Genomic DNA, 21,492 nt, shown 5'->3' with positions numbered 1-21,492 from the left:
TTTTTAAGAACAAACCCAAAACAAACAAATCATACACTACGGTTACCGCACCATCAGTCATCTCAAATCAAACTCTTTATTAATATGTGGAACTTCCAACCGGTCTCAGGAAAAATGCTGGCCACGTTCAGTGCATTGTCAAGCTAAATTAAGAATCTTCAAAGACAAGAAAGCAGGAGACGAACAGTCAGTATAATGAGATTTAAAGCAGTGTTTGATGTCTTTGATACTGTACTGTACATCCTGCTCACAAAGATGCACGTCTCAGCTGTAAACTAAATCTAAGCATCGTTACAAACTCTTTTCTTTGAAATGTTAAGAGAATCACTTTAGTGTGTCTAAACAGGAAACTGCAATATGTTTTGTAATTAGGTTGGTTGGCAGTACCGTTATCTGTCCTATTCTTAAATACAGAAGGTATCTCTTTTTTTTTTGGTTTGAGCTCTTGTCTCCTTTCATTTGAAGTTAGCTGAAGCTTTTGCAAATGGTGTTTGAGTTATTTTTACCTGCTTCACCATCAGAGGTAACACTTTCATAGGGAATTACTAATAAAAGAAATACAGTTTGTTCGATCTTCTCATTTACCTCTCCTGCCAGGTAAAATATGTGTTTAAGAGTGGCACGGCTGTTACATAATAAGGATTTGATCTGGACTGGTATGAATGAAGGAACGTGGTTGTATCAGGGTGTTTAAAACATTAGCGTTTTTCGCAGTGGACTGGATCTGTCCACTCAGCCTAATGGGCACCACGTGCAGCTCCTCACTCACCAGCTGTTGTTCTTTTCCGATTTCCTCCCCCTCCATACACCTTCTCTGTCGCACACTTTTGTCTCTCTGTGAAGCACAAACACTTTCACTCATTTTCTCTTTTTATTGCAAACTCTGTGTCTGTGTAGTAAGAGTCGGAGGCATTTTAGTTAGCCATATGGCAGCGCCAGAGGCGTCTGGAGCAGATGTGCTTGGTATTGGGACTCTGCTCTGTCAAGCACATGCATACTTACTCTCACACACACACCCACTCACGGCAACACACGAAGAGGCTTAAAGGAAGTCTGTTACCGAGGAAAAGGTCACTGACTGACAACAGCATTATCTAACCCCTAATACACTGCCATGTTAGCTTTGTGAAGCGACACTGAAATACTTTAGATGTGTTGTTGGGATTTTGGTGATTTTTCCTCAGAATATTACTCAGCATTTTTCAGATAGGAAGTATTGCCACTCTTCTGGTATTGAGCTGTCTTATGGTGCACTTTTCAGCTACATATAATTTTGATTTATCGTCTATAAGCTCAAGCAAATGAGAGGATATTTTAAATCTGTAGTGAATATTTCACATGTCATGTGTTTGCTAATAGTAGTAACGTATCATTGTCAGTCAACAATTTTTCACCAACATTTTGTGTAAAGACCCTCACTGCTCAACAAGTTGCGACAATCTGACTTGATTGTTAGAAAACTTGTTTCAGTCATATGAAGTTCGAGCTCTTGACTTCCTGCTTCTTCTGCTGCCTGAGGAAAAAGCTCTCGCTGCCTGAAGACTGCACACTCAGCGTGTTTGTGTAGAGTTTTTTATAGATCTGTTTTTTGCTGATTCGTAGAAGAGCGATGGAGGTTTGTGCATCTTGGTGTGTACTTGTGTGAATGTGTTACAGTAAAGTATCCTCTGAATGAAATAGGATGTAAATTTGACCAGTGAGCAGAATATGAACACAGGCTTGTTCCCAGTATTTTGCTGAGCCAGCGTTTGACCTACATCAAACATCCAGAAGTGGAATGAGTAAGAAAGCATTACCATGCCGGTCAACACCTAGTCACAAGCGCACATCAAAGAGGTTGGTGGGGAAGGATCAAAACTGTCCACACACAGTTAGAGAGGTTTTCCAAATGTTCTTTTTAACTCAGTTTCAGAGATCCTTTGATGCAGGAAGTTAGAAAGTAGAAAAGAAACATGCGGTATATTTCAGATGTTTATTTGTTAAACCCTTAAGAGTATTTCACATAATTTGAATTTTAACCTAAGAAGAAAAGGGAAAGTTTGACATTATTCTATATGCTTATCTTTGAGCTGTCACAAAATTACGTATTATTTTATCTGACCGCTCAGATGAGCTGAACTGTCTGTGCAGATTTCTAAATCCTGTTTGTCTTTCTGTCTGTCCATCCATCCAAGTTGGTGCTTCCTGAAAAATGCCAGTCAGGCATAATTAAATCCTGAATAAACTATTTCTGGTACTAATAGCATCCATTGTAAAAAAAAAAAAAATGGTAATGGTAAATGGCCTGTCCTTGTACAGCGCTTTATCTAGTCCAAAAGTGCTTCACACTACATTCAGTCATTCACCCACACTGACAGAGGTGAGGCTGCCATGGCAAGGTTGCAATGCACTGGTGCCACTGTGCCCACTGACCCACAAGGTGGGTCAAGTGTCTTGCCAAAGGACACAAAGATGGAACTGGACGAAGTCGGGATTGAACAGGCAACCCACTGATTGCAGGACAAACTCCAACAAATGTCACCACCAACCTCATCCCATATAAATAGGGATGATGGTGGAACAACCAAATTGTTGTTCAAATATTTTGTACTTAAGTGTATGATTTGTCTCTTCTTCTTTATATGTATATACTGTATGTGTATGTGCAAAATAATTAGTCCCCAGAAGCATCTTACTTTTCATGTTATTCACTTTGCATTACTCAATGACACTATGTGGTTTTCTGACATGAAAAAATAATAAGTATATAGCTGATTCAGACTCGGGCACTGAAACTAGAGCATCATTCCTCCTCACTAAAGAAAGGTTTAAAAGTAAAACTACGATAAAGATGTTGTATCAGCACTTCAATTTTTGATCTGTTAGTTCACTTTTTTAATACAAACGTACCACCACCAGTCTTTACAAAACATATGCTGTTTCCAATACAGTCGACTATTTTCCCTTGCTACACCTTTTGCTGAGTGCAAAATTTAGCCACATTCTTTTTTTCTCTGACAGTGCTTCTGGGTGGCACTGTTTTAAGGAGGGTTCAGCCTCAAAGGGACTCAATCAGAGAATAAATCATTATAAGTCGCTGTTGCTAGAGAGCTGCATTGACCAGCTCTCCAGCAAAAAAAAGGGCTGCTGCTCCCAGGTGGCTTAGCTTGTGTTGGCGGCCTTAAAATCACCGTCCTCATTTAGAGAGCTACTGGGTGAGAAATGCAGCTAAGGAGAGATCAAACCACAGAGAATTGGTGGGAAAGGCATCAAAGATGAGAACAAAGGAGAAGAAAAGAATTTGAGAAAAAAGCAGTCTCATTCTCTGAGTCAATTGACAACATAGCAGCATCAGACACAGTTACCTCAGGCTAACTGCTAGTTCCAGGAATCAACGTTTTGTATTATCTCCTGAGTCTGGCTGGGTGACTGAGGGGCTTAGGTGGCTGCATTAACCTGTGTTGTGCAGGTGATCCCAGCAGTCTAACCTTGCCTGACAACATAAAGGAAAACATGTCATGTTGTTTTCAGCAGAACAGTTTCAAACCCCAGTAGAATCAATTAGGGCTTTTTTTTTTTAAAAAAAAAAAAAAGAACTTTAAAGGAGTGCTTTTGTGCTAGTTTCATGGGGAGCCTGTTCAAACAAGTCATAGTGTTTGTTTAATGGTTCATTTACCTGATGGAAAGAGATTACCTCCTGAACAAATTAGTCTGAGTAATGAATCTTACATACATTCAAATCCAAGTAACCTAAAATGAGTCCTGAAAGTTCTGTAATTTTAGAAATTATCACTGTATGTTTCTGACTATTACCTGGATGCTATCTATACCTGTAAGCCCAGATAAGTCATAGCTTACTGTTTCATTTGGTGGTATCTTTGGTAGAACCAGGCCACTGGAAACAAGCTTAAAGAGATATAAGCATGGCATCTGCCAAATAGGGGAGAAAAAAAGAACACAGCCTCTTGCCAATCATGTCATCTTACTGGCAGATTGGTAAGCTTGCCAGAATGTCAGATTTACATGCAGACACAGTGATGAGTTTGCCAAACATGCAAGTCTGCCAGAAAAAGGAGTTACTCCACACAGAGATGTATGAAAGGTACAAGGTGGCATATAACTGACAGAAAGTTGGGGGTCTGTTTCTGTGGGACAATCCTGGTCTGGTTCTTCAGCTGTCAATTACGACAAATGGCATCAGCAATTTGTAAAACATTTCATTTTCTCTAAGCAGCACACTGTGGGTAAGTGCAGAAACATCCTTCAGATGTTTAGTTGTGATTAGTGTACTACACTGAAGTTTGCTCTTGATGTGTTTTGGACCATAGATGTATGTGTATATGTGTTAGCTGTACGTCCAGGGCTGCATGTGCGGAGCCATCTGTCTGCTGCTTTAGCAGTCGTCTTCCAGTACTCGGGCTTAACTTTGCATGAGGGCAGTGGCCTACTTTAACCTTCTGCTCACTTAGTGAGTCCATCTGAGTTCAGTTTGATTTTATTTTATTTTTTTCATATATGTCCCAATATAGATGAATTAATTTGCTAAACAGTTGGTCATAGTATTTTATGTTCTATTTGCTTTGGGATTGATCATTTGTGCAGAACTTTTTCATTGTCAGGTTTGTGTTGTATATTCTGTTTAAATGATACTTTGGCCAATGCTGCAACTTCTAGATTTGCTGTAAACCAGTATGGTATAACTCTGTTATCCATCATTGCAGAAATGTAGCGCAGTCTCCACTCATGATTATAAAATGTGTAAGAATACAAATATGGTGACTAATGTTACATGCATAAGCTCATGCTATGCGTTTATTCTAGCAGTGCATTAGGCACTACAATAAGCTGCAGCAGTGAGATGCAGAACAGTTTAGAGACGAGTATTAGGCAATGTAGGCTAGTCACTGAGCCTTGCATTGGGGTTGGCATTTGTAGCTAATAAATCAGCTGCAGTGGGTGGGGCAGGGGATGAGGATGAGGAAGAAGAGGTTTTAAAGGCTGTTTTAATGGGAACGTGTCGGCGGGACAGACTGCATAGAAGAAAACTAAAGCAAAATATTGAAAGGAAAAACTGTTTATTTGATGCAGTTTTTAATATGGATAGTAATACATTAATGAAATAAACATTTACATGAGAAATGTGCATATAAGCTGGGTATGAAATTGCTTAAGTTTCTGCAGATGTTGTTCTGTTGTACACATTAGAGAATACCAACATTTTCCTCTTTGTAAAATATTAATGAAGACCTTTTGTACCAGGGTTCCTTTGGACTTTAGCTACAAACAAGCCTGTCCTAAAGGTTCAGTTTGTTTACTTTGAGATGGAAACACCATCATTCAGCCATACCTGCAGAAGGCAAGTGCAAATTGTATGCAATGAATAAATCACAGAAAGGTCAATGGCATTAAAGTACAGAAATGTTGTATGGTGCTTAAAAAACATGAAAGCAGAACACCTGCCAAAACATTTGACTTTTTATTCAGTAAACAATCAATGAGATTGTACTTAAAAGGAAAAAAAAATATGGTAATAATTTTCTCTTATAGCTAAAACACTAAAAGTAAAACAGAAAATATCAGTGCATTGGAGTGTAACGTACGTGTTGTCATTATAGTATTCCACCCTGCTGCTTACTCTGCCCTCTTTTGCTATCAATGACCAAAGTTGCCATGACTTTGATTTTTGGGTAACAGTGTTGCGAAAATCAGAAACTGTTTCTAGTTAAAAATAGAATGATAAACCAAGACAAAGTGAACATAAAATTTTCAGGAAGCACTAATATCAAATTAAATTTTTTAATTGGCACATTAAAGCTTCATGTGGTAATTATGGAACCAAGATGCTATTCAGCACATTGTCATAGTGTATTATTTTTGCCCATCACAGATCCACTGGGAGGCTGCAGTTAAAAATGTACTTTTTTGAGCTTTACATCATGTCGTGCTGAAGGCAGGTTAAATTGTTGGAAAGAGCAGAAGCTTCTTAGAAAGACACAAACCCAATTTTAAGATGTTAAATTGTCTAAGGCAAATTTCTTAAGTTTTGTTTGATATATGTAGCATTTTTATAACAACTGAAGTTAACATAGTTAGTTGAGTGTGCTATAAAATGGCACGAAGTGCCTGAAAAATTCATAATAATGTCCCCTTACGTCACTGCGAAAACCATGTTAGACCTGAACAAGCGATTCACCCCAATTTTTTGTATCTTTTTTTGTTAAGAAAACTGATTTTCTTGTTTTATCTATGGCAGATTTATGTGGTGTCCTGGTTTCAAAATAAAGTAATAAAAAAAAATAAAAATCTAGCTCACTCAATTACGTAGCATTGCTTTTACAAAAATTAGATCTCTTTTCAGTGCGGACTATCAGTTGGAGTTGTGTTTGTGAACACATTTTTGCCGCTGCAATGCTTTGACTCTAGTGCTTGAGTGAGTTGCCATCCGGCAGCTGGGTACACAATTACACCACCTGAGTTTCACAGGAATGTTTTCTCTTGCTTGTTGGTTCATCATGGTGCCTCGTGGGCAGGGGCAACAGGGCAGGGTCTGCTTCTACAAGAACTGAAAGTCATCAAGAAGCCCTAGGGTCCTTCACAGGACAACAGGACACAAAGCTTTGTTTGTATGATGACACAGGTGTGAGAGCACATGAAACCATATGTAGATATGATCATGACTGTGGTTAATTTGATGGTTTTGATTCTTTTGCTTTTTATCTTCCAGGAGATTAATTTCTAATATGGAAGCTATAGAATTAGGACAATCAAAAAGTTTTCTGGGTCCAAAGAAGCAGCTTAAACAATAAATGCAAAGCAGATCACACCTAAATCAGGAAATGGAGATAGATTCTTTGAAAACGTACAAGGACAAATGTGGCTAAGCATTGGTAATACACACTGGTACAGAGAATAAATTCTTAAAGTCAGCTCAGAATTGTGGTTTTTGGGTGGAAGTTCAAGGTCTAAGATAAAAATATAGATATTGGATATTTACAACAGCTTACAAAGATGAAATATTTCATCCATGTCACTTTTAAATATGTATTGTCTTTCTTTAGTCCTTGTCTTTGCATCTTCATCAATCTTCTCACTTATTTATGTGCACATATTTCTGTGCGCGGGTGTGTGTGTCCTAGCCTGCCCGTTAAGTTGTGCCAGAAGCTCATCACATCTCATCTCAACATCAGGGGAATCTGTTTGAAACAGAAATGAAAGTGAAGCCTGTGAATAAAAAAGGCAATATGAATATAAAAATACATAATGCAAATGACTTGCAGTTCAGAGATTTTCTGTGAATGGGTGTATGGGTGTGTGTGTAAGTGAGGGAGAGAGCAGACACATCAGTGCTCCGTCCTAGCAGGGCTCCATTTTACCCTGACTGAAGAAGTGGGTTCACATTCATCTCTCCAAGGTGTGTGTATTTCTCATACATTACTCAGCAGTAGTTTTCATGCTTGGATTCCAAAAGAAAGAAGAAAAGCTGTTTTTTTAACTGAGCTACACATGGTCTACACATGCACTACAGGTATTGCCTCTCATCAGTTTAGCAATTCCTCCCCTCTTAAACTATAGCACTTTCTCTCACACTCTCTCATTTCACATATTTCCACCTCATTCTGAACAGATGTTATGTTAAGTGCAAAAGTGCAGCTTTACCCTGTCTCCTGGATATGGTGCATTACTGTGGGCCAGATAAGGTCAGTATATGGAATTAGTTCTTTTAAGATGACTCTTAGTCAGGTTGGTCCAAGTCCTGCAGCACACTGCCTCAGGGCAGCTCAGAGCTACAATCAGAGAAAGACTGAAGCTTGACTGTTTAAGGATGATTTGGAACGATTGGATGGTAAAACTACTGAGATAGACAGCAAGATGAAGATTTCCAACACTTGCATTTAACTTTTTTCATGCTTCACAAATCAATTGTCTTATGGAGTGACCAATGTATAGAAAATATGTGAAAAGCTGGTCATCAACTACAGGAAGACTTTAATTGCACAAATGCTTTGAATCATTGACCCTTCAGAAATGAATTAATAATTTTCAACATGCAATATATATTTATTTTTACAAAACTAAAAAAAATACAGATAAATGTTTTGTTCTTTAAATGAGATCATGCTTTTACATTGTCTTTTAAGAGATGCCTGTGTCATTTCCATACGGAGAATTATTTATTGAAGGAAAATCATTTTAAATTCACATTTTTGTCAATGTAAGACGCCATTTTGGGAATGAATGCCTCACCCTTCATCTTTTGCCTATCTATGTTTTTATGGATGAATTCTGGTGGAGCAGCTGTGCACCAGGCATGCTTCAAGCATAGAGCAGAAGAACTGGCGAGAAGCTTTGGCAGAAGTGTTCACAATAATGAGGCAATGCCAGGCAATTTTTGCGGCTTTCTCTCTCTTAGATGTGTCCCTGAAGGACCACCGTACATGTCGCCAATGACATGGACCAATGAGTTTGGATGTGCGCACATGGCAGTGAGTAGCAATTCATGTGCATATTTTTGAGTTCAAAAGGCACAGTGTATGCAGTGTATGAACACTATGTGTTCACTTGTTTGTGATTTTTTTTTTTTAAATATATGTGTGTGCGTGTGTATGTCATTCCTTGGTTGTGGGAGCTTAGAGGCTCGGAGCGCAGAGGTTCTCTAATCCAGTGTTTTGAAATGAGCCCTCCAGCTGTTGTGGGCTTGAGAGACTGCAGCCTTGGAGGAGGCTTAAAGATGATGAGATGCTCCTTCTATCTTTACTTCTCTTGAATCTTTCATTTTCTTTATGGCTTTCTGTCTTGATTTCTAGTGCTTTGTATTGTAATTTTTCAAACTTATTAGGAAAGTCTTTTAAGTTTTTAATTTTTAATATAAACTTCTTCCTTGTTGCTATTAATCTCAGAGTAAGAACAGAGAATGATTCAGAGTATGAAGTGAACACTGCACACAGAGGATAAGAAGATCAGATGAGTTTAGTGACCAAAGACATTTATTACATTTATAATGACGCCCTCATGTTGTGCATGTCACGACAGGTAATGGGGCCTCATTAGTGATGTAATGATGCAGACAACCTGAGGAGTTTATGTCTCGCGTCATACGTTGTGCGAATGAACTAAAGAGGAGAATCAGGCTGCTGAATGATATATTGGCATTACAGGGGAATATAATGCCTCTAAGTGAAATTGGCTGCATAATTCATAGGGAGTCTTCTTCATGAGCATGTCTCCCATGAACCAAAACAGAGCCCAGCAGCCTATCTCCCCTTGGCCCATCAGTGAAGCTGCAGGGCTTGTGATGTCTGCCAACAGAAGGAAAGCGTAGGAAGTCCTGGAGGTTTCAGGCAGACAGGCAAGCAGGGATCAACAGGCAGTACATCAGCTAGAACAGGCCAGCAATATTCAAAATCTGTTTAAAATGTTCTTAAGCTTCAAATTCCCCATAAACGGGCTAAATAATTCTGCAAATTGCAATGCATGAATCTTGAACACAATCCAATGGTTTTGTGATTGACTTGTGGCGGGATCATCATCTTACAGTATCACTAACAGGGACCATTCACAGGACATGATCAATTATTTGTAATCATATCAGTGCATCATCCCCCTCACCATGTTCAGATAAGATTACTTCCCATCTGGGTTTTTGGACATGGATGCATGCTTGCGGGGTTGATGTAACTTAATTTTGTTTATAATGTCTTTAGCCAGTCTAAGAATAGACGCAGCATGCACAGATTTGCCTTCATGGCTCCTTTTAAGACTCACAGCTGAGTACAGATGTGGAGCTTCTTCTGAGCATCTTCTTTAGAGAGGACAAACCTCTTTTGATATACAAAAAATAAGTGGTGATTTTGATTCATGAGCTGCATGTGTGAATGGATGGATTTTGTATTTCAAAGAAGGAAATAGTCTTAAATAGATGATAAATATGAGGAACTCAGGAGACAACCTATCGGCTTTCCTCATGTAGCTCTTCCATATTTCATGTGATCCTCCACAGTTCAGTGTAGATGTCTTTGTTCTGCTGAGAGAATTACAATAGAGACACTTTGTTCTCCACACATCATGTTTGTTCTTCTGTATCCATTAGGCATGAATAAGAAAACATAAGAAACCCTTGAAAAAATCAAGGGTAAACATTGATTTTTGTTTTGCTTTTAAAATATGAAACACATACATGCTCTTAGCTTGTCCGGGTTGTTCCATGTCATCCAGTAGTTGACTGGAACATGCTCCAGCCAGCCATTACCTAAAACAAAAGGTATTCAGGTTAAATGAATAACAAATATGAAGTTTCTTCTACATATTTTAAATGTATGATCACATAGTACAGAAGTATATTTTGTATGACAGTTTTAGTGCCTTGGATAGACTGTTTTAATTTAGCTACCTCCACTATTACTTGTGTCCATGACAAATATGCATTAAATGCCTAAGAAAAACATATATTTATTTCAATAACCTAATTTCACATTAGAAAATTTTGCAACAAACTGTGTTTAAATTAGTTACATTTATTCACTGCAATAAAAGCTCACATTAAAAAATATTTTTTAACAATAAAACAATCTGCTTGCCATGATTATTAGGAGCACTAAAAATTCCTATAAAGTAAATGTAACTGAAGAATGGTTTTCATTTCATACTTTTTCTACTTTTTAATGTGGTCACAGTGTCTGAGCAATTACTTATTATTCAATTACTTTCTGTGGATGTGATATTAAGGTCTATTTCTATTGGCCACTGTTTAAAATGGGAAAGACAAGCATTATCATGAAAATAAGATAGATATCGTTTTATCTTAATTAGTGAAGAAATAGCTGTAATAAAATACTACAAATAGTCTCGTAAATAAGATATGAGGCAGTAGACTAGATGCATAGTGATGCATTTATTATTGTGTGAATGGAAAAATTATGTTTTTATGTTGTATACAGTAATTTATGGAAGAGGCTATAATTGGTGGGAATATGTGCTGGGAAAAGGCATTGTTCTTTTGCTGTGATTATGTGTGTGGGATAATGATTTAAAACATTTTATTGAGAAACATTTTTCCACTGTTTGGACTGAACTGCTTCTGGTTCAAACAACAATGGTGATTATAACTAATTATACACACATCTTCTACAAGTTTACTTTGGGTGTGATTAAGTACTTTTACACATCAACAGACCTACTCACATAAAAGTTTAATGTTTCAAAGTAACTTGTACTTCAAAGGAGCATCGAATGATTTGAGCCATTTATGTTCTATGACAATACTCATGAAGGTTGCCATAAATTGAACCCACAATTTTTGTTTAACTTCTTGCCCTGTTACTTTTATGTTCATTTACTCTGAACCAAGACACTCACATCCTCCTATTTATTCCTGCAGTGTGTGTCCGGGCCCTGGAAGTGACTGTGTCCCAGAGCAGCATCCAGGTGGCTCGGGGCCAGACGGCCATCCTGCCCTGCTCCTTTACCACCAGCGCTGCCCTCACCAACCTCAACATAATCTGGATGGTGATCCCGCTGTCCAACGCTAACCTGCCAGAACAGGTATCAATGACACATCCATTCACTGATAATAAAAGAAAACTATACCCCCAGCCTTTCAGTATGTTTGTATCAAAAGGTCAGACTTAAAGAGGTGTTAGAATATAAAGTGTTAATGTTTGAACATAGCGGTCAGAATCCTGCCGTAAATGCAGTTTTGTCATGATAGGTGTAATAACATTCTACTCATCTGTGCAGCAGTGCACTGTAAAGAGAAATGCAGACTTTTAAGTTGTTCCTTAATCCAATATTATCACATATGCATCATGCGGATGATCATTGTTCTTTCTCCCTCAACGTTGCAGTCAAAGCAGGTATACAACACTTGATTTGTTTATATGTTTGCTCAGATACAGCGCAAAGAGAACATTTGGGTTATCACACATGATACAGAGACTTCTTATCCCCTGCCCACATGCTTCAATTGTACATAATTCAAGACATAAAATTTGGATCCGAACTTCCAACATTACTTAGGGTTATGGTGACGATCAGGACAAAGCCTTGGCTGTATTCAAAGCTCTCCACCTATTTGGTCCACATGCCGAAACAACAACACTGTTTTTATCTGTATATCTGTACATTTGTGACACATTGTAGAAAGGAAAAACATGTATTGTGTCCACTGAACTACTGTGAAATTGCATGATGCAACAGTCTCAACAGAAAATGGGAGCAGAACAAAGAATACAGCAAATGGTTCAACTTGTGCAAAAGCACCTGGAAAAACATACAAATAAACCTTAAACTTTTTCAAAATGTTCATCTTGCAACCAAAAACCTCAAAAAGGTTTTACGTAACATACCAACCTAAACAAAAATTGCAAAATGGTAAAGTGCAAGAAAAATAATACATGGTAATCAAACACGATTTAGAAATTGGTGCATAAATTTGCATTGAGTGCCCCTGAGTTTTTCTCTTGTTCACTGGATAGTGTCTTTGATTATGTCATGGTTTCTAATGCTTTGATATAAATCATTCTTTTCTAGGTATGAACTTTGTTTTCACTATTGACATAACACTTTAAAGTGTAGCTGAATAGCTAGGATTCTTTTCTGCAGGTCAATCTCTGCCCCATTCTCAAGTCTTTCCAGGCTCTAACAGGCTTTCTTCAAAATATGATACTGCCACCACCAGGCATCTTAGACAGGATGGTGGGTTTAGTGTTAGTTCCCTGATATATGTAGCATTTTGCCTATAAGTCAAAAAGTTACATTTTGACCAGGACGCTTTGTTCCACTTGACTATTATGTCCTTGACTTTGTCATGATCACCTGCATTTGCTGCTTGCTGTTTGTTACTAGAGTAACTACAGTTCCAATAGGCAACAGCATTTTTGAATACAGCCAGTATGTCACTAACCCACAATGTGAATTGTGCTTAAAAATGGAGCTAATGGACATTGATAAAACAAACACACGACACTTCTCTTTTCGGTGCATCTGACAGCTTTAGTTACAGTAGTCATTGTCCAGCTTCATTGTAAGAAAAGTTTCCAGGTTTTCTAAATGGAACATAAGTCAGGGGGCATTCTCCAAAATAATTTATCAAAGGTTTTATGACAATTTAGAAAACATATTAACTTTTCCGAAAATTGTGTTTGTTAATTATTTTTAATCCCAGAGACCGTTGATAGAAATAGTTATCCTGAAGTTGGCACATGTCCTTCTGAACCATGTCTGTGTAACTTTAAATTAAGCATAGTTAAAGTTTTTTTTTTGTTGCTTTTTTTTTTTTATATTTTGCACCTGACCAGGAGTAGTTGCATGTATTATTTCTAATTTGGTATCTCATCCTCCCCTCCCCTCCAATAGCTCTTCTTAGTATTTTGCTTTTCTCACCTTTGCTTACTTGCTTCTCTCTCACTCAGTGTTTCCTCCCCCTCGCGGGCCTTTCTCTGATTCCATTTGAGTTGTTTAACATGCAGCTGCAGGCCGTACAAGCTCACCTGCCTCCCTTCACTTTGAACCCCGGTGCTGGTCGGCCGCCCAAATAACACAATCATCTTCTGCACTAATTAACTCACGCCCACGACAGGCTCTGTAACGCAGCTGTTCTCACCACACAGACACAAACACACATACACACACACACGAAAATACTGGCATATTCATATATACACACACATACACTCAGAATTGCTTTGAACAGACTGCTGGTCCAAAACCACTGTAGATGCTCATATACTCACCCTAAGCAAAATTTTGTTTAAAAAACACAGAAAAGACAACCTTTCCTACTGACTACACTTGTGGTCAAATGATACAGATTGTTCTATTGCCAGAACATGATTGATATGATTGACGTATCAAGATGATATTCCTTACCGATATTTCCTGTTTCACACGAACAAGCTTTACAATAAACCTTTTAAATCACATACTGTCTGGCTGAAAAGTTGGGTCCTCAATTTTCCTTTACAATTCAGCAATTTTGACCTTAAAATTGTTGAAATAACGCAGAAAACAAATTTCTAGAATAGTCAAATAGACAAATTCATTTTTCTTTTCCTTTCTCATTGTTACCATCTTACTTGTCATGATGACAGGTCAGGCTGTGCCTCCTTTTGTTATGTTCTTGTTCCTCTAAGAATAAAATATAAAAAAATGCTATAAATGCTAGCTTTAGCTAGCTGTTCATTTTAGAACTTATTCTGTTGCGTTTTTTCTATTCATTTTGATCGCAAAGTGCCCCCTGCAGGTAGCTACTTTAATAGCAACTGTCATTACACTTGACTTCAAATCACTGCCTTTGAAATACACTGAAGGGTGGGCCTAAATTTAACTCAAATGTTGGGAATTGACCAACCTCAAGCTTAGAAAACAATTATGTAGTCATCTGGATTTTCCCAAATTAATAGTTTTCTTGAAATAGATAAACTTTTAAGATTGTGACAAGAAACTTCTTAAAGTTATCTTTATAATTTTCCTGGACTTTAGACAAAAACCATTGCTTTGGTAATCCTAACTGAGCTAAAACAGCAATTTTTCCGCCTGATTTTATTACAGACAGTAAGAAAAAACAATTACATAGATAGTGTGTACCTTTTACATGCACACTCACACATATTCTGCGGCATCCATTCTGTGCAATCACACATTAAAAGAAGCAAAGATTTGGTGTCTGCATGAAATATATGAGCAGCCTTAAATGTGTGTGCTGAAATAAAAGTGCCATGTGAGGTGACAGAACATACTGAAGAGTACAAGTACAAGGTCATTTTGAAAGTAGAGAGAGTGTCATGACTGATTATAGTTGATGTTAAAAGCCATTAACAATTACTGAAAAGAACTCTTGCACAAGCCGCATTTGCACTTTAGGAAGTATACTCAGGACTCTGCATGCTTAAACTTGAGTGCCATGTTCAGATAGATCTGTTGTAAATGACTCACCATTACTGTAAAACACAAAAAACTAAAATGTGATCTGAAATATGTTCTTTCATACATTTGATCTATTATGCATTTCAGGTGATTTTATTGTCTTAAAATGGCAGACTTGGCCTTATTCATCTAATCTACCTTCTTAACTGAATTGTAATGTGGCCTTTCAAATGACAGCACATTGAAATTAGTATTTTATAAGATCAGAGCAATCCTGAGTAACTTTAATACATCTCCTGCACTCATGTCATATTTATCCATTACACATCAGCTCCATAAACTGAGGTTCACCATGAGTCCATTCCACTGTGATTGCTTTAAACTTTGAAGACTAACATGAAGACTGTTGCTTTTGTGAGATAATTTGAAGCACTGATTTCTGTTGAATTGACTTCTATGAGTAGTGCTTTCAAATGTTGCATGCTGTCATACATGCTGACAAATATGAAAATATTTTTTTTCTCATTGAAAAGGAAATAATGATTACAATAACTAATACCACTTTCACAATACCTGCCTTGTGTCTCTATTGTGCTTGCAGATAAATAGTTTTGAATAAATTTCACCATTGTAATGTAATCAATTTTTTTGTTTGTTTTTTATTTAAATTCACATCATTCTTTCTAGTATTTAAGAGGACTCTTCGTCTTGAGCTTGTCATATTAATAATAATGGATAAACAAACATGCGTGGTTGATTATTTGTTGTATTTTTCTAAGTTTGGGACCTAAAGAGGACTCCATGTGAAGTTCCTCTTCCTAAATCTCGAACAGTCTAAACCTAAGCCTTGCATTGGTTGTATCCTGTTTATCTGGTCTGATTAACTGACAGGCTGAGCGGTGGATTACAACGTGGAATCTGTGGAGTGTACCTGTGTTTGGGTGTTTGAATGTTTGTGTGTTGTTTCTGTTTGTAATCTGTCCATTGTTCTGTTGCTGCACTGTGATCAAATGTCCTGACCTCTTTTCCCTGAAAAGCCAGGTGATAGATAATCCAGATAAACCCTGCTATCCAAATACACATGCACAGCTAAAATTATTGTTACTTCTTGTCCTTTACAAGTATGCAAATCACTTGAGGTTTTTCCACAATTTATATTTTTATAATGACTGACTGCAGTGCATTTTGTTTGCATTATAAGCATAGACCAACACAAAGTTTTGTGAATTGTGAAGAGGCAGGGAAAAATATGATTTGGAAACGCTTTTTATTAAAGAATTCTGTAAATGCATTTGGATTCAAAGACCACATTCAATCCTCTGAAAAAAACACATTACCCTGCAATTACAGCTTGTAGGTTTATCTCTGCCAGATTATTGCAGAATAGCTTAAGCTCAGTTAGACTCTATGCCAATGTTTGTGGACATGCATTTTGAAGTGTTGCCAAAGATTCTCAATTGATGATTAGCCTGGATGTTGACTGTGTCATACTAGCACACAAGCATGCTTTAATCAAAAACAACCTGAAAAATCTGTATATGTTTAGAGTTGTTTAGATTCTTTCAGGATTACATTGTATTTAGCTCCATTCCTATTTCTACAAAACAGTTCAGGTTACCTGATGAAGAAAAAATTTCCCAGAACATAGTGCTGTGACCACATTTTCCTTTGACAATGGTGTGTTTGTTTGCAGTTAGCAATCCTCCACACATGCCATTTTGCATGCAGGCTGAATGTTGCTCTCACCTGAACCTTATGTTGCTTATGATTTAATGAGGTTTCATAAGGGTGTCTTTCAACCAGAGCTTTCTCCTTGCCATTCCTCTGTAAATACATAATTTGTGGCATGTCAAAAACTGTCTGTAAGAGATTCCCTCACTTTAGCTGTGTTTTTCTGCAGCTGTTCTGTTGGTACAATTGACCCTTTGGCTACTTCACCAATTTATCCTCTCCTTATCATGTCCACATTGGTCAGTCAGATTTCACAAATATAAATTAATACTGTCTGACAAAAAACTTAAAATTGTCTGACATTTTGACCATGTGCTCCTCTTCTAACCCTGCAAATACATTTTAGAAAATCTGCAAGGATGAATGGTGTGACAAATGACACAACTGTAATAAAAAAGCCCAGTCTGTGCACATGCAACATATTGTGCTGATGTTGTACATCTGACAAGGGTGCAAACAAAGTCTGCATAAGTTGTGTTGGCTATAAAGGAGAAACTTTAGGTGACAAATGGGAGCTGAATCATTTAGGATCTAAAATCGGTTTCCATGGTACAACTTTCCTTAGCAAGTCTCTGTGTTTCTATTAAGTGCATACCTTCACATCACAGCACTCTTTTATTGCTGGATACAAGCTGAGTGGATTGTGGCTTATAGGTGCAAGCAAAGCAGAACAAAGAGTTTGAAGTAATACCCATATTTGTTATTTTGTATCAGAGCTGCTGTGTTGAACTAAGATAACTAAAAAGACTAAGACAAGAACTGAATTTTTCTGTTTCATTAATGGAAATAGATCAAATAGCAAAAGTTTAAATGCATTTTGGTGTCTCAGACAGAAATTATGAAGCAGTTTTTGTCTCTCTTATTTATAATAACCTTTTCAGTGTCATTGTCCAAATTTCTGTTTCTTGGTTTAGTTACTCGTAAGTTAATATTTATGCATGAAATTTATCTCTAGTGAAATTCAGGTCAGTGGAAATCCTTGATGCAGAAATTATGTTAATCTGTTTTTGAGAATGTTTACCGTGATCTTTTGGATACCCACATTGATCCTAGCAAATCTGCCTTAGGTTGACTTAAATAGATGATCCATTCCCTTGACCTCAGAACATGGAGAAAAAAGTTTTGTTTCTTCATTCAAAGAAATTGAACAAAGACCCCTTTCTTTCTCTTTTGTAAGGATTCTGATGCTTTATTTTAAGTTGTAAGCACAAAAAAATGCAGTATGATTAGAAGCAAAACAAGCAGTTACAGGCCATTGATTCAGCTTCTCTATGCAGGCATACCTGCTCAACCAGATAAGCTATTTTGCAGCCTAAATATCATCATTGGATCTAGCTGAGATTGTAAATGTTCATGCTTTTTATCGATGAGGGAAAAATAAGGTGTGCAGGATTAGTGACTGTTTTCTGCTGGATAGGCGTGATTTGTGTTTTTAATGGAGATCTTAAGTTGTTTTCATAGGGGTCAAAACTTAAAATCCCTACACAACCCCAGATCACTGATTCAACCTGGTTAATAGTATTTTTCTCTCTATATATATACGGCACATAGCTCTGCCAGCAAATATGTTAGATATTTAACATAACAAAGTAAGACTCCTTCACCTCTCCTCAAAGCAATCAAGCTCACAAGTTCCAGTTCATCGCCTCCTTGTTCAGACTGGAATTCTCTGGACTTCCTCTTCAAGTAACTCAAATGTCACCTATAACATTCTGGAGAGCCTGGAAGCACAGAACTGGACAATACCCTTTCTGTGTACTGCTGTAGTCATGGAAACTTAAAAAAAAACTTACTGCACATTTATCTAGTCTACATTGCCCTTTTGAGAAAGTGGTGTGATCATCTCCACTGTTGCATAAAATTACATTTGGAACGTCTTTAACAGAAACTCATATATGTTGACAGTTTCCTTTCCAATGCAAAATTTTTGTGTAGTATGTTTTGGGTGATAGTCTTTAATATTTTTGCATTCTTTTTTAAAGAGTGGCATTATATAAGCTTTTGTTGAAAGAAAGTCATTAGAAGTCCTATTTTGTAGTTTGTCATGAGCCATGTTGATGACAGCACAAACATAAAGGAGGAGGTACACTGGTCATAGGAGACCTGGAGCCTTATGTGCTGCTTTCATATTGAACGGGAGAAAGTTGAGGGGGGAAGGTTTTAAGGGAAACACACAACCCTTTCAATACAATTTGTGATGGCAGTATCATGCTTTTGGGATCTGTAGAGACGATGATCAGATGTGCTGGAAAGATGAATGGGACTTATAGCATTTAAGTAAACCAGTTGGATATTACAAAAGACTTGAGATTGTGGTGGAAGTACAACCAAATCTACAATGGAAGCATTTAGTGTACTCAGAATATACACTTTGAATATAAAGTATTCAAAGTGTACCAAAGTCTCAACTCAAATAAAATTCACTACGAGGCAAGACTTTAAAATGTTCACAAGCACTCTTCTAACCAAACTGAGTTTTAGCTATTTTATCTTGTAGAATCAGCAAACACTTTATTCTTTAGATGGTAGAAATAAACACCCAAAGAACATCCAACTCTAATTGTTGAATATAAAATGCATTATATGCACAATTTTCATATTTCTAATTTTGCAAACCTCAGTATTAATATTATGCAGTGTTGGTCTGGCACATAAAGTCTTATTTAAATGGAAATCTTGTAATGGGACAAACTGAAAAATTATATGGAAATGTAATGGCTATTTTTTAGGTGTAGTTCAAAGAAAAAGTATTTGTAATAATTAAACCTACTTACCACATTCCATACAGAATATCACATTGCAATTACTCTGCAGAAGTTTATTTAGTTTTCAGTCAAAGGTATTTATCTAATTTTCCGCTAAACTCTGTGTCTCTAAACATGCATTGAAATAAAAAAGTGTACCATTTATTCCTAACCTTAACCCAATGAAGTTGTGCATGGACTGCAAATCAAACGCCGTCTGTACCAACGATGCTTTGGAAAAATGACAGGCACAACGTTATTATTTTAGAATATGTTCTGGATGGCATTTAGCAATGGGATGGTAATCATTGGGTAAATGAGTCCATATTGTTCAGGATGTTTCACAGGATAGAAAGAGATAACGGTGTCAGTGTTTAGTCAGTAAATTAAAGGAGCTATGGGGGGTTTAGAGATTTATTCAGGCTTTACTGAGAACATGGCAGGATTCTTCATGTCTGCTGCCAATGGGTTCCTTATGGGGTCAGTTGGAAGAAGGATATGATCATGCAATTGGTACAGTGACAGAGAATATTTGAAGGATTTTTGTGTGTGTTTCCAGTTGTGGGTCGCGGAGGCAAGGGAAAACTTGTGAAGTAGGGCAACGAGCACAGATGCTCGTCCTGCGTCTGTATGCAGGATTTTTCGGAGAGAAAGGATGAAACAGGGGTTTACCGCTGGGCCAGCAGTGGGGCATCCAGCTAGTCCAGCTAGAGTTCTTAGGGCCGCCTGCCATCTGAACCCCGGCCATGGCCTCTTTTCTGTCAGCAAAGCGCCACAAAGCCAACCAGGTCACGCGATCGAATGAGGTGGCTTATACATACATTTAGAGGAGACAGGATCAACTCATCAGACAGACAAAAAGTAGATAAATGGGTTAAATATGGCACATTAAAAGCTGATCCCATCAGATCAGTTAACACATAAAGGCATAATGTGGCATGTGAGGCCAAATGAGTGGATCACACTCAGTCCAGATTATATTGTGAGGCCATCAGAGACAAGCAACACTACAAGTCATCTCTTAAAGTGGGTACCAAAAAAAGGGAAAAAAAAAACAGGAAGCAGAAACCTGTGGAAAGACAGGAAAATAGTCCAGTGACAGACAATAAAAAAAATCCCACAATAACTAGATAAAGGAGTATTATTACTGTGGCAGACACAACACACCAGCAACCCAATAGGGATGCACTTCTTGTTAGTAAATGAATCTCCACCGAAACACATGAGCAGAAAGAGATGCAGTTACAGGCTCTCATCACAGCGGAGGAGCTGCCTATTCATCTGCACATAAGAGGACAAAGCGAGCGCGCAGCACTCAGGAAATTGCAGCCACGCAATTTACAATCGTTAGGCAGCGGTGGAGGACACAGTCACATACACACACCCACACATTCATCAGAACTATTGCTATACTGCTAACACACACACTCATGTACGTTCACAGTGGAACACACTGGTGCTGGTTGTTTCCTGCCTGGGTCTTTGAACAGTTCAATGAGGAGTCTTTTCAGCAAAGTGAATAGCCCCTCTGATTTCCCCCTGCATGTGTGCGCGCTTGTGTCTCGTGCAAGGCAGAGTGTGCACGACTGTCACGGTTCTGCACATAAGCGTTTGCGGGGGTCCTTCATCTTTTGTGTGGGTCCAGCTGAGGGTGAGAGCTGCTTTACATGTTGTCCGGTCTCACAAGTGATCAGTTCGAACCTAATCTTGAGGCATTTGGTGATCGGTCACTGCTCCTCAGTTTTGGAGCAGAGGGACGATTAACTCCACCTGAAAGTGTGTAGTCTTAGCTGGTGCAGTGTATTGGCACTATGAGCACTGTTAGCGGTCACAAGGGACTTAGAAAAAAAAGGAAAGCTTGGCTTTCCTGGATAAGGTTTTGTAGGATTTTCTCACTGGATTTCATCTTTTGTCCAGGAAACTTCTGTTATTCCTACCCTTGAAATCATCATCTTTGTAGTTTAGATGTTTCCAAAATAAAATGTTTTCAATTATGCATTCCATTTAGGGAATGCTTTCATCTGAAGAGCCTTACAGTATCATGAAAGCATACTTTAAGTGCATGCCCTTTCCCCCAAAGTCAATCATGTAAGCCAGAAAAAGACCACTTACAAATAAAAGGTTTTTAGTAGGTCCGTTTGCTTGCTTGCTGTAGAGAAGTAAGTCAATTCCGTTGGCT

At 37.8% G+C, this 21,492-nt stretch overlaps 1 protein-coding gene across 4 annotated transcripts in view; it reads left to right on the top strand.

Annotated features, from left to right (window-relative positions):
* The window catches only part of LOC116707692 (serine-rich adhesin for platelets), a 149,925-nt gene that overhangs the window by 117,998 nt on the left and 10,435 nt on the right, over nucleotides 1–21,492 (top strand). For all 4 annotated transcript variants that reach the window (XM_032545136.1, XM_032545138.1, XM_032545137.1 and 1 more), the window contains one exon: nucleotides 11,354–11,517. In XM_032545136.1, coding sequence (XP_032401027.1) covers nucleotides 11,354–11,517 — 164 coding nt within the window. The remainder of the gene's footprint in view (nucleotides 1–11,353; nucleotides 11,518–21,492) is intronic.

This window comes from Xiphophorus hellerii, chromosome 18 (genome assembly GCF_003331165.1).
Source record: "Xiphophorus hellerii strain 12219 chromosome 18, Xiphophorus_hellerii-4.1, whole genome shotgun sequence".
Lineage (NCBI taxonomy): Eukaryota > Metazoa > Chordata > Actinopteri > Cyprinodontiformes > Poeciliidae > Xiphophorus > Xiphophorus hellerii.
Note: the sequence above shows the minus strand (reverse complement) of the source record. Positions and strands in the feature narration are given on the sequence as shown.